The sequence below is a fragment of the Stenella coeruleoalba genome, assembly GCF_951394435.1.
Source record: "Stenella coeruleoalba genome assembly, chromosome: 20".
Taxonomy (NCBI): Eukaryota; Metazoa; Chordata; class Mammalia; order Artiodactyla; family Delphinidae; genus Stenella; species Stenella coeruleoalba.
This window is the reverse complement of record NC_137166.1, coordinates 45,153,578-45,166,596: the sequence shown is the minus strand read 5'-3', so window position 1 is coordinate 45,166,596 and position 13,019 is coordinate 45,153,578. Positions and strand designations below refer to the sequence as shown.

General features: G+C 52.5%; 1 protein-coding gene across 10 annotated transcripts in view; it reads right to left on the bottom strand.

Annotated features, from left to right (window-relative positions):
• SIPA1L3 (signal induced proliferation associated 1 like 3) overlaps positions 1-13,019 on the bottom strand; it is a 236,409-nt gene that overhangs the window by 86,432 nt on the left and 136,958 nt on the right. For all 10 annotated transcript variants that reach the window (XM_079907721.1, XM_079907722.1, XM_079907730.1 and 7 more), the window contains 2 exons: positions 9,454-11,283; positions 5,473-5,603 (listed from right to left, as the gene is read on the bottom strand). In XM_079907721.1, coding sequence (XP_079763847.1) covers positions 5,473-5,603; positions 9,454-10,975 — 1,653 coding nt within the window. In that variant the 5' untranslated portion in view covers positions 10,976-11,283. The remainder of the gene's footprint in view (positions 1-5,472; positions 5,604-9,453; positions 11,284-13,019) is intronic.

Genomic DNA, 13,019 nt, shown 5'->3' with positions numbered 1-13,019 from the left:
GGAGTTCCCAGTTCTGGCTTTGGGAATTAATAAACAAACCTCTCTTAGGATAAGCCGGATAGTCTTGAAGTACATCACGAAAAACTGTGGTGTGGATGCTCTGCCCTGCCAATCTGGGTGGCCCTGGGATTGTGAATTTCAATGAACGCACCAAGGGGATCAGCGCCTTTCTATCCTGCTGACACTGCCCCACAGTGCCCTCTGCTGGGGCCAAGAGACAGCGTGGACCAGAAATCCTCATTCTCTTCCAACACTCGAGACAGGTGGCCTACCGTCACATTTTTGGCTCTGAAGACTTGACCAAAAGCCACTACTTGAAAAGCTCCCAGCTTTTCCTTCTCTGCTGGCGATAATAAGTAGGGCGCTGGCAGGCTGCAACGTGTGGCCACCTCTGCTCTCCACCTGGTCCTGTCCACCATCATGTCCTACCTGGACTGTGACAGCAGCCTTTTCCCAGTCTCCCTGCACCTGCCCCACCACCACCCCACGCCGGTCCATTCTTCCCGCAGCAGCTTGAGTCAGATGGTGTCTCTCCTCTGTGCAGAACCTGCTGACAGCGTTCCGTCTCTCTCCCAATAAAATCTACACTTGCAGGACTTCCCTGGTGGTCCAGTGGCAAAGAATCCGCCTTACAATGCAGGGGATGTGGGTTCGATCCCTGGTCAGGGAACTAAGATCCCACATGCCACGGGGCAACTAAGCCCACATGCCACAACTACTGAGCTTGCATGCCTCAACCAGAGAGCCCGCCTGCCGCAAACTACAGAGCCCACGTGCTCTGGAGCCTGTGCGCCACAACTACAGAGCCCACGTGCCCTAGAACCCACACACAACTAGAGAAGAGAAAAGCCCGCACGTCGCAATGGAAGATCCTGCATGCCTCAACGAACATCCCGCGTGCTGCCACTAAAACCCGACACGGCCAAAAGAAAAATTAAAAAAAAAAAACCCTTGCCTTAAAACAAAACCAAGCAAAACTACACTCGCTGCTCAGGCTGCGAGACCCTGTGTGCTCTGACCCTTGATGACATCTGGCATCATCTCACTGAGCTGTGAAAGGGATTCAGGGCCACATCAGCAACTAACCATCGGCACAGGTTGTTCTCCACCAGCTACTGACTCAGATGCATCCCTGCCTTCCCCTGTGCTGCGTCCACCCTCCAAGAGCTCTTCCTGGGAGGTCACTTGGGAGTCAGTCTGCCTTGGTTCAAATCCCGGCTCTCCCCCTTCTCTAGCTGTGTGACTCTGGGCAAGCTGCTGAATTTCTCTGTGCCTGTTCCCTTATCTATAAAATGGGGAGTAACAGTGCCTGTCGCAAAGGGTTATAAAGATTCAAGAAGATAGTCCATGTACAGTGCTTTTCTACCACTGTGTCTGGCACACAGTGAGCACTCAATACATGTGTTCGCCATTACCACATCACACACGTCGGATGTTTTTACACAAAGCCATATGTGTAGTTAAAAATTTTAAAAAAAGTTAACCTTAATAGGAAGCTACAGTTTGTTTCTCCCCCCACTTAACAGTATGCTTTGGAGATGACATCACACCATCATCGGTGCCTACTGAACACAAGTGAGGTCCCAAATGAGGTTCGCTACTACACTTGCTTTTTACACTTAATACAAGGTTCTTCCTTTTCTGCTTTGTATACATATATACTGTTTAAATTCTTAATGAGTGACAGTTACTTTTTCAATAAAGAAAGAAAAAAAAAATCTAAATCTCTAACCCTCACAAAACTAAGGCTTGTCAAAAACTCGTATCTGGGGCCAAAGGGAACCCACCGAGCCTGCTGGGCCAAAGAGTCCTCGGCTAGTTGGCATTCCTTGTGTCCTGCCGGCAAGGGGCTCAGGACAGGGCAGCCCTGGCCTGGAGCTTGTCCTGTCCAGGCTCAGGGTGGGTGGGGCTGATGTTTCGGCGTGTGGTCCTGAAGCCCAGCTCCAGTCTGTTCCCGCCCCAGCGGGAGGCTCAGAGCTGCCAACACTCCCATCCCATCTGCTGGGAGATGTGAGCCCACTCGGTCTGCTTGGCGGCCGGGGGCGGCCATCTGGGGCAGGCCAGCCGGCTGGCTTGGAAAACAGCCTGGGCCCTTCGCTCTGGCCCCCATGCCTTGGTTAACCGGAGCCCGAGATGTGTGTGTCGACAGGAGAAGGGCAGAACTCTGACCATAAGCTGAACCTTCACGCCCCAGAAAGGCCCTCTGACCTTTCGGGAAACAGTGACAACACGACAGCAGTGTCATCACAGTATCTGCCGCTCAGAGCACTCACCACCCTGCAGCCTTGTGCTATGCCACCTCGTGCGTGCCGGTCCAGGAGAACCTTCCCGCCTCTCCAGGACACAAGGAACAAACGGTACAAAGTCTATTTTACAGATGAAGAAACTGAGGCATCCAGGGGTAAAGCCATCTGCCTAAGCTCACAAGGCTAGTGAGTGGCAGAGCCCAACCGAACCCCAAGCTGTCTGTTCCCAGAGCCAGAATACAAACTCAACCCCACAGGGCGTGGGGAGTGGTTAAGAGCACGGGCTGGGGACACAGGCAGTCTGGGTTCATATCCTGGCTCTGCCACTGGGGGACCCTCACGAGTGACAGCCCTAGGCCTCAAGAGTCCTCATCTGTAGAATGGGGGGAATGGGACCCACATCGTGGGACTACTGAGAGAATCTGAAGGGTCAATGCATATAAAACACTCGGAAGAGTGCCTGGCAGGAATATGTGCTAAGTGTTAGCTGTTCTTATTACTACTGTCATTACTACTTTCGGGTTATGTGACTCTCTGCCTCCATGGCAGGAAGGGCCTTAGGAAGGGGCAAGGCGAACCTTGTTGGCCTCTGCCCCTACCTCCAGATGACAGGATGACGAGGTCCTCAGGCCTTAGTGCCCAATAGGCGGCTCTGCAAGGGGCTGGGGCCAGGACTGAGTACACGTGTGGCCTGCATGTGTGTGAGGGGCAGAGAAAGGCCTGCTTGTGGCCATGAACCTCACGGTGGGCCAAAAGTCAACAGGGCTGACTGAATGTGACACGGGGACAGGAAACTGAGACCTCTCCCAACGGCTATCCTCACTGGGCTCTCCCCGAGTGCCAGGCCCAGCACTGCCTATTTTATATGGGCAACCTCACCAAGCCCACACTATGGTCCTGTGAGAGTGGGATTCCCATGGGGGAAACAGAGGCTCTGAGAGAAGAAGCCACGTGCCCAAGGTTTCACAGCTGCTGAGTGACTGTGCCAGGCCTGGTCCTGCCTCAGGACCTTTGCACTGGATGTTCCCTGTGTCTGGAACACTCTTCCAGATGTCCACATGGCTCCTCTCATCTTCTTCAGGTCTTTTACTCAAATGTTCCCTTCCGAGTAACATCTCCCTTGACGATCCTGTCTAAAAATCTTACCACCCCCGCACTTATCTCTCTTCCTTGCTTTACTTTCCACCTTGTCATCATGTACCACGTAGTATAATTTACAAGAGTATCTACGTATTGTCTGCCTCCCCAGCAAAAATGCAGTCCCATGAGCATCTCTGCTGCCTTATTTACACTGTTTCCTCAGTGCCCAGCACAGTGCTGGCCGGTGGTGGTGCTGAGTGAATCTCCGTGGAGTGGATGAACCCCAGGCCTGTGCCCCTGAGCTGCGAAGGCCCTGTGCCCAGCCTGGGGTGGATCAGAGGCTAGTGTGTGGGCGCTGGGCGTGGGAAGTGAACGGAAGCAGGAACGAGCCAGGAATGGCACCAAGCCAGTTTCCAACCTACTGAATAGGAACCACAGCAAAGGGAGTGAATATACATAATCGGTGTAGAAAATGCCCGACACACAGTGTTGAATAAATCTACAACACAACAGCAGCTGTGATACTATTGATTAGTATATGATGGCCGTTGTCATCTCACCTGGCAGCTCCCCACGTGTCCTGCAACACTTGGATACAGTGTGAGCTGTCACCTCACATTCTGCCCTGGTGTTCATCTGGCCAGAAAGGTGAGGAGAGGGAAGGAGGAGGATGCTGGGGAGACTCCGGGGCCGGTGACCACCTGTGATCTGGGGCACAAAGGTTTTGGGGCTGCCTCCCCTACGCTGCCATCTGTGTCATCTCACTCCCCCTCAGCGGGAAGGTCTTCGCGAGGGGATGCGGCCACGGCCCTCGGTGCAGCATCTGCCGGCCTGGATGAGGTCCAGGATCGGCTGGCCCCACATCCAAACTCCCTGGCAGTGCCTGCCTGTTGGGCTCCCATGTCTGTGCAAAAGCCCAGGCCCAAGGGGGATGGGGTAATGCAGGGGTGAGGGAGATCCACTGGGGGGGCCTGCCCAGCTGATGATTGCTCCTTTTCTGAAAAGGTCTTCCTTTGAGGTCTTTTGGAAGTCTCTATCATTTCTACTGGCCTAGCTCCCCACCTTTTGCTGAGGAACCACCCCCCTACCACCACCTGTGGGTGGCTCTGACAGAACTGTCGATCACAGTGCCCAGCCCGGCCCCTGGACCCAGGGTGGAGCACATGTCCTAGATCTAGACAGAGTCCTCTATCATCCCTGACAACAGTGACTGGCCCACGCTTGTGATCCAAGCAGAGCCGATCAGAGTCCTTCCCAGAGATTCAGCAGATAAGAACGCGGAGGAGAAAGTATAAAGATGGAAAAGATTTGAGCAGCCGGTCCCCATTTTCCCATGACGTGGAGAGAGCTTGTTGGTAGCAGGAGAGGATGACATTCACAATGCAAAAAGCAGCAGAGCCAGCTGAGCGGGAGAGATAAGGAGGCAGAGTTCTGGTGACATCATTTGAGTGCCTGGGTCCAGCTATGCCTGAAGCCATTCCTACCCCTGGATTTGCAGTTACATAAACCAATGAGTTCTATTTCTGGCTTAAACCAGATAGAAGTAGATTTCTGCCACTTACAACTTAAGAGTCCTAATCGAGCAGGGTGCCCCCAACGGGCCTTGTTCCCTAGCCACAGCTGACATTTACTCCAAGGGAAGACCTCTGACCAAGCCAGGACAATGGGATCCTCTATTCTGAAGGCAAGTAGGCAGGCTGGGCCTGTTTTGAGCTGATCAACGTCAACGGCAGTGCCTGCTGCTGAGATTCCCCAATTCCTGCCCTGCCCGAGACCTGCTGCCTTAGTTCTCCTTTCCACTCTGCAGGGCATCTCACAATCCTGAAAGAATCCCCTATATCTCTCCCTTTCTTTTTTATACTCATCACAGTTAATCTTTTGCAAATGTCAGAATCTTGGGCTCTGCAGTCAGACACACTGGATTCCAATCCTGGCCACTTAGTCACCGATTTCAGACATGTTTCTGAGTCTCAGTCTTCCCTTCTGTAAAATGGGGAGACTGACAGGATTGTTCTCCTGAGACTGTTGGAAGGATTACGAGTTGAAACAGGGGAAGCACTTACCCACAGAACCTGGCACAGAGTAAGGGCTCATAGATGTGAGTGGCTGTGATTTATGTAATAATAACAATAGCAATGGGACCTACCTCGCGGGTCCGGAAGATGATCCTGTACTGGTACTGAGGCCCGTGGTCCTTGTGGTCCTCCAGCTTCTCCCGCTTGATGCTCACGGCCACTGGTCCCAGCTTCTCGTCCACGCCAAAGTAATTGGCATGCTCTGAGAGGGAAGAGCAGGTGAGCTCAGAGTCAGCTCTCTGGGAAGGAGGGGTGACGTCCCACGGCAGGGCTGCTGAGAGGACAGCCGGGGAAGGCTCTTGTGCAACCCGTACAGAGCTCTTGCGCAGGCTCTTGGGATCCTGGTCACACAAACCTCATGGCTGGTCACGATCACACTCAATGGAGAGACCGTTAAGAGGTTAAAGCCCACCTTACTATACCCCACAGAAATCTCCTGAGTCTCAGCGCTCTCATCTGGGAAATGGGGGGCCCTCACGCTACCTATGATTCATAGAGCCGATGTGAGAGTGAAACGAGGCTACGAACCAAAAACGCTTAGTGCAGTGCGTGCCATGTTATAAACCTAGCTTCGCTGTGATTATCCCATATTTGCAAATGTTCAGCAGCTTAGCTGCCAATTAGCCCTCGTGAAGTGGTTAGATTCTAGTCTAGAGAGGCTTTTGCCCGGCTGAAATCCGGGCCCTGGACTCATTAGATGTGTGGCCCAAGTCGCTTGACGGCATTCTCATCTGTACAACGGTGTCAGGAAGGATGGAGCCCTCTCTCAGCCGGTTGTAAGGACTAAACAGGTCAATAAGCATGGAGGACTCAGCACAGGGCCGGGCACAGAGTAAGCACATGAGATGTGTTGGCTAGTACTACCCCCAGGGCATGATGTTTGTCACAGAAAAGGACCATGATTCCAGTCCCCAAGCGTCACCTTTATCTAACCATATTTCTATAGATGTAGGAAACTTAAACACTACTCTTTTTTTCCTTATGGTGACAGAGACTTTACCAAGTCATGGAGGAAGTCTCCTGTTCTCTCCCCAAAATGACAGCTGTCTCCCCTTTTTAAAAAAACATGCTGCTGTCTTATAATCCTTCCAGGCAAACAGTTCTAATTGATATATAACCCAAGTATCTCCTGCTTGTGGTAGATGCCTGCCAGCAGTCTGTCTTAAGTCTGTGAAGTCAGCAGCTCCGCACTGCCAGAGATTCCTTCCCACCCCAGCGCTCTCAATATTTAAATGTTGGTTCCTATTCTCGTAAGATGCTCTTGGTGATTCAAAGGCTTATCTAAGGCTCAAATGTGTGTTAATTAATGGTCCCAATAAGAACAGCACCTGCAGTGGGTTAAACAATCTCCCCAGCTGGTCAGAGAACAGAGTAAGTGTGCTCCACAGATATCAGTTCATTCCTGAAACAGCTGCAGGATCTGTTTCGTTTTCCGCCAATGCATACCCAGCACCTTGCGGTCTTAGCATAGAATAGGCAATCGATAAACACTGACCAATGACTAACTTATTTATGAGTTTCCAGGACTACAAAGAAATCATTCTTTTAAAGAAAAGCTTCTTTTTAATGCTCCATGATAAGCACTCACTATCTGCCTGATGAAGAACTGTTTTGATGTACAATCTTATTTGATCCTAACCACAGTCCTTCCGTGTAGGTATTCCTACGTGCAAGTTGAAAAGAACGTGTTCTCTGTTGGTTAGGTAGAAAATTAATATAGTATAAATGCAAAACCAGGTTTCAAATCCTCTCAGCCTTACTTTCTGGCTACTGGATTCGTCAATTTCAAAGAGCGACCCTGTCAACTTCTCCCATGGGTTGTGGATTTGTTCACGTCTCCCTGTCGCTGTATTAGTTTTTTATTTATATACCCCTCAAACAGGTTGCCAGGTATACAAAGGTTCAAAACTATTACAGTTTCTGGGTAAATTTTTAGAAAGTCAATAAGAAATGGCCCTTTTGGTTCTTCTAACAAAGCTTTTAGCCTTGAAATCTATTTTGTGTGATACTGATGTCACCTCACCAGTTTTCTCTTGGTTAGTGACTGTCTGAACTTCTTTTTTCACCCCTTAATTTTCAGTCTCTGTGTCATTTTGTTTCTGGGCATGTGATGCTGCTACAATCATCTCTGTTCCTCACATGAGGACACGGAGTCCAAGGGGTAAAATGTGTCACGTAGCTAATAAGCTATGAAAAAGACATCCCAAACCCAGGGCTGTCGGACTCCAACACTGGTGGACCTCCAGAGACTGTACTCTGGACGATCTAGTTGACATTTGTTGTATTTGACTAGGATACTGCTTTAAAAAAATTTTAAACTAGTTGCTGTGGAGTACTGGCTGCCTATCGGTTACCTATTCTTCCCTTCTTTCATTTTAAGAGAAACCCTCTGTTCTTGGAGGAAGAAAAGAGAGGGGCTATGTCTACCTAAAAACTAGCATTTCCCAGCCTGCCTTGCAGACAGGTGTGGCCAATAACCAGAAGCAGTTGGCTGGGACTTCTAAAAATGTTCTTTACAAGGGGCTGACTTGAAAAAAAAAAAAGGTAGGGGTGCTGAGTTGACATTTTGCCCGAATCCTTTCCTCCTTTTCTTTGCCTGGAATCATGGATGTGATGGCTGGAACTCCAGCAGCCATCTTGGACCAGGAGACCACCCTGAGGGCTCAGAGGCCATTGCACTAAGGCTGGCATTCCACTGTTTCTGAGGAGTAACCATACCAGTCCTGGGCTGCACATCTCCAGACTTCTTTATGTGAGACAAATAAACTTCTATGTTGTTTTAAGCCTGTTACTATATCAATTCAATTCTGAATTGATATAGGAGAATCCATACTAAAAAAATCTGAATTTCAGGAGAATCTAGAAAAATTGGAAAGGCTGGCAACACTGAGCTTGTCTATACTTCCTGATGACAACAGTGAGCTGGAGCTGAGCAGGAGCTGCCCTTTGTGCAGTCCCTGCCTGGTTTGCTTCCCTCTATTGTCTCCTGCCTGGTCCCCGGGGCTGCCTGGGTTTGTGGTCTCTGCACTATGCTCTGCTGCCTCCTAGGATTGCCTCATCAGCACTAATGAACTTCACCATGTGTGATGCCTGTGTTAACACCCTCCAAACATCAACGGCTCCGCCGTCAAAGGGAATCCAGAACCTGCCAGCTTCTTCCCCCCTCCTAGGCTCCCCTAGACCTCCCTATCACCATCTCCTGCCTGGACCATTGCAGCAGCCTCCTCCTCGGTCTCCCAGCTCCCCCTGCCCCCACAGCCTGTTCCCTAGAGGGAGGCTGAGAATACCTGAGTCAGATCAAGGCCCTCTCCTGTTCAGAACTTTCCTGCGGCCCCATCTCACTCAGGGTAAAAGTGAGAGTCCTCACTGTGGCTCACAAAGTCCCACATGATCTGCCCCTGTCACCTGTCTCAGCTCCTTCCACTCTCCCTCAGTCACTCTGTCCCAGCAACACTGGCCTCCATCCTATTCCTCCAGTGTTCCAGGACTATTGCACTTGTTTCCCGTGTCAGGAACACTGTCCTCAATCTCCACAAGCCTCCCTCCCTCACCTCCTTCACCTCAGTACTCAAAGGGCACTCACTAGGAGGCCCTCCCTGACCATTCCCTACTGAAAATGCAACTCCCAGCACTGACACTGTTTCCCTCTTCCCTGCTTTACTTTTCTCCACCGCACTTGCCACTCACCACACCTTACGTATTTATCTAGTTTTATTGTTTGTCTTACCCCACTAAGACATTAGGAAGACAAGGTTTTTGTTTCAAGCTGGTCAATACTGTATCCCCCAGCTCTAGAAAGTGCCCTGGCACATAGCTGACCCAAGCACATATTTGCTAAGTTAATGCATATCTACTGTTTCATGTAGCTCGGGGTTTTAAAGTGCTACCCATGTGTCATGAGGCTGGACTCCCTGCATCGTCACAGCCCCTCTCTGAGGGAGGTCTTGTGTCTTTCTGCACCCTCGGTGCCCAAGGAAGGGCCTGGCAGCGAATGAATGAGCAGTGACAGTCTCAGAGACCAGGTGCTGCCCACCTGTCTGCCCCCACCTCACCTTTGCCCACGAAGTAGTCCTGGTAGTAGCGGGCGCCCAGGTCCACGTGCTCGATGCTGTACTGCCGCGGGCGACTCTGCGTCCTCTGCTGTTCCTTGGGCACCTCCAGCACCGAGATGCTGGCGTTCGTGCGGTAGGCGCTCAGGGTGGGCTCCGGAGGGCGGCCCTCTCCGCCGCCCCCACCGCTGCTGCCTGTGGAGCCCGCGGCCGCCCGGGAGAAGCTCACGTTGCGCTCGCACTCACCGCCGATCTCGTTGCGGAAGTGCGGGCAGCTGAGCAGCAGGTCGTTGCTGTTGTCGTCGCCGAGATCCTGCTCCAGGTTCTCCTTGCAGTTCAAGTCCTCCGTGCTGGTGAAGGCGGGGTCCAGGCCGCCGAGGCTGTGGGCCCGCGACGCCGTGAGGGACGCCATGGCCGAGGCGGCCGAGGCCCCGGTGGTCGTGTTCCGCCGCTGGGCCGTGGACGCCCGGTTGGCGGCCGCCTCGTTGAGGTCGAACAGCATACTCTGCACGTCGAAATGGGCGAAGCTCTTCTGGCAGACCCACGGCCTGCTGGCCTCCGGGGGGCTCCGGCCGTCCTCGGCCTCCCCGGGGCACCGGGCCGCTTCGCCCTCGGCTTTACTGCTCCGCAGCTTCCGGAAGATGGACGAGTCCACCGCATCCCCACTGCCCAGGCCCCGCGTGGACTTCTTCCGGGCCTTCTCCTTCTCCTTCATGGGCTGCAGTGGCAGCAGGCCGTCCTTGGCGGGCTGCCCGTTGCGGGCGTCCCCCTTGGCTCCACTGCCGCCCCCCGCCACGTGTCGGCCGGGATCGGCCCGCAGGAGCTCAGTGAGGCTCGGGGCACCCCGGGCCTCGGGCTGCTCGCTGCGGAACTCATTGAGGATGTCGAAGAAGCTCTGCTCGGGCACACCCTGCACGTCGATGGAGGACGTGCTCCCATACTCGCGGAAGAGCGGCAGCGCCCCCGTGTGCCGGGCGCCCCGGGGCTCCGCCGCGTCCTCCAGGTCGCACTCGCTGAGGGTGATCTCGCTGCTGCTGCGGTGCCGCAGCGGGAGGAAGGCCCTGCCGGGGGACCGGGGCCACCCGTCCTGGAACTCCACATCCTTAGACCTTCTCCTGGAGAGTCGGTGCAAGGCTTTGGACCCTGAGGAAGCCGGGGTGCTGGTGGGGGGCTGTCCGTTCTGTACGCTTCTCATGGAATGGGCCACCTTTGTGGCCTTTGTGCCATCTGTGTCCTGTGAGGGGCTGGGGTTGTTCTGTTCTCTCAGGGCCTCCCGCTTGGGTGGCCAGTCGGCCACTCTTGCCCGCACGCCCATCTTGGGCACCGCGGGGGTGGTGGGACTGGGGCGGGTGGTGGCACTGGCCGGGCTCTCACCCACAGCCTGGGGCATGCTGCCGTTCTGGACCCAGAATCCCATGGGAGCGTAGTCCCCTGTGTGCGGGCCGGGGAGGACATCGGCTGCCCTGGTCCCACAGCTGACGGCCAGGTCCACACCATCGTTGGGAATGGGCCGATAGGTGGCCATAGTCCACGGGCACTGGAGTGCTACTGGCCCCTGAAAGCTGTAGACTAACTTTATGGGGTGCCCTGGCCCTCAGCCATTGTTCAGGGCCACCAGTCCCAGGATGAAGGATTCTGGCCCCTGAAGCCTGTCGGGAAGGTTGTGAGCCTGTGGAGTCCAGTTCTCCACCATCGCTGTGGACAACTGAGCCAGGACAACCTCACGAGGCAGGCGCTGTCCTGGGGCCTCCAGACTGAGTGGCTCAGCGGGGCCGAGCAAGCAGCAGGTGTGCGCGAGGGCTGGCAGGCTGCAGGGGTGCCTTCCCTGCCATGCTGAAAAGGGAGAAAAGGCAAAGGTGAGATGTGACGTTATACTGCTCCCAGAGAATGACCTTTTGTTTTTGACAGCTTTACTCATTTAAAAACAAACAAAACCACAAAAACCGTTTTACTGTGGAAAATTTCAAACATACCCCAAAGCAGAGAGGAGGACACGATAAGCCACCCCACCAGCTTCAACACTATTAACTATTGGCCATTCCTGTTTCATCTGTTCCCCTACTCCTCCACTTTGTTTCTGGCACAATATTTTAGAATAAATCCCAGACATCAGGCCATTTTACCTATAAATAATTTAGCTTGTATCTCTAGCATATAAGGCCTTCAAAAAAAAAAAAAAGTAACCACGATACCTTTATCATACCCATCTAAATAAATAAGAATTCTTTAATGTCATGTAATACCCCAACTGCATTACATTTCCCTGCACTGTCTCAAAGATGTCTTTTGAAAGTTGACTTGTTCAAATCAGGATCCAAACAAGATCTGTACCCTGCTTTGGCATATATATTTCTTAAGTCTCCACTACTCTACAACCCCCCCTCCCCCATCTTGATGCTATTTACTTATGGAAGGAATGAGGTCACTTGTCCTGCGGCGCTTCTCACTTGCAGGATCTGGCTGACTGTTCCCTGTGGTGTCACTGCACATGTTCCTCTGCCCCCCATGAGTCCTGTCTACTGGTGGTTGTACACAGAGGCTGCACAGTTGTCCATCTGTTTTGTAGTCCACCTGACCCGCCACCCCGCCAGAAAGGAAGTGAAAAAGATGGAGGAGTCACCATGAGCACTGGTGGATTTGGGGGAGGGAATGTCTCTAGAAATCTATGTGATTAATAAATATTGATACTATGAGAGCTGGCAGATCAGCTCCTATTGCTTCTTTGCTGACAGGTCCCCAGTGGCTTCTTACTGCATTAGAATAAAATCCAAATTCCTTCCACTGGCTCATGAGCCCCACAGGACTGGCCAGTCTCCCTGTTGCCTCTCCCCAGCCCCAACTAAGGGATGTGCCTCTCCCATCACACTGGCCTTCTTTTCTGTTCTTCTGACATATCAGGCCCCATCCAGGATGTGTGGGTATCCTTCCTCGGTCCTTCACCAGGCTGGTTCCCTAACTTGATATTCATTCTTTAATGAAGCCTTCCCAAACCACTCTAGGAGCCTTTCTCTGTCACTCTGCTCTCTTCTTTTTCCTTAGAGGTTACCACTAATTGAAATTAGTTTGCTATTTACTGGTTATCTCCATCACTAAATTATCAGTTCCAGAACGGCAGGGCGATCTGTGTTGTTCACTGATGTAGCCCCAGCTCCTGGAATAGTGTCCAGGACACTTGTTCACAAGTGTATGAATGAGCGAACAGACAGCCTCCACCTGACCTGATGTGTTTAGTGCATCCTGACTTGCGCACCTCTGGGGAAGGGAGTTCATTCTTCTTCTGCCCGGCAACATAAAGTACTCTGCAGGATCACTTCCCTTTGTCTCTACCCTGAGCTTCTGGAAGATGAAACCCTCAGTGGGGAAGGAAGGGGAAAGTGGATCATGGCCTGTGGCAGAACCTGCTGCTTGTCCCAGCAGCTGTGCCTCTTTCTCCTGCCAACAGTACTGATTTTATTCAGGGCAGCAGAGTGCTGGGTCGGCCTGGGCATCTGACTCAAGGTGACTAACAATTACTTTCCCTTGGAATGTGGAACTGGACATGGCCATTGTGAGTGATGTGCCTGACTCAT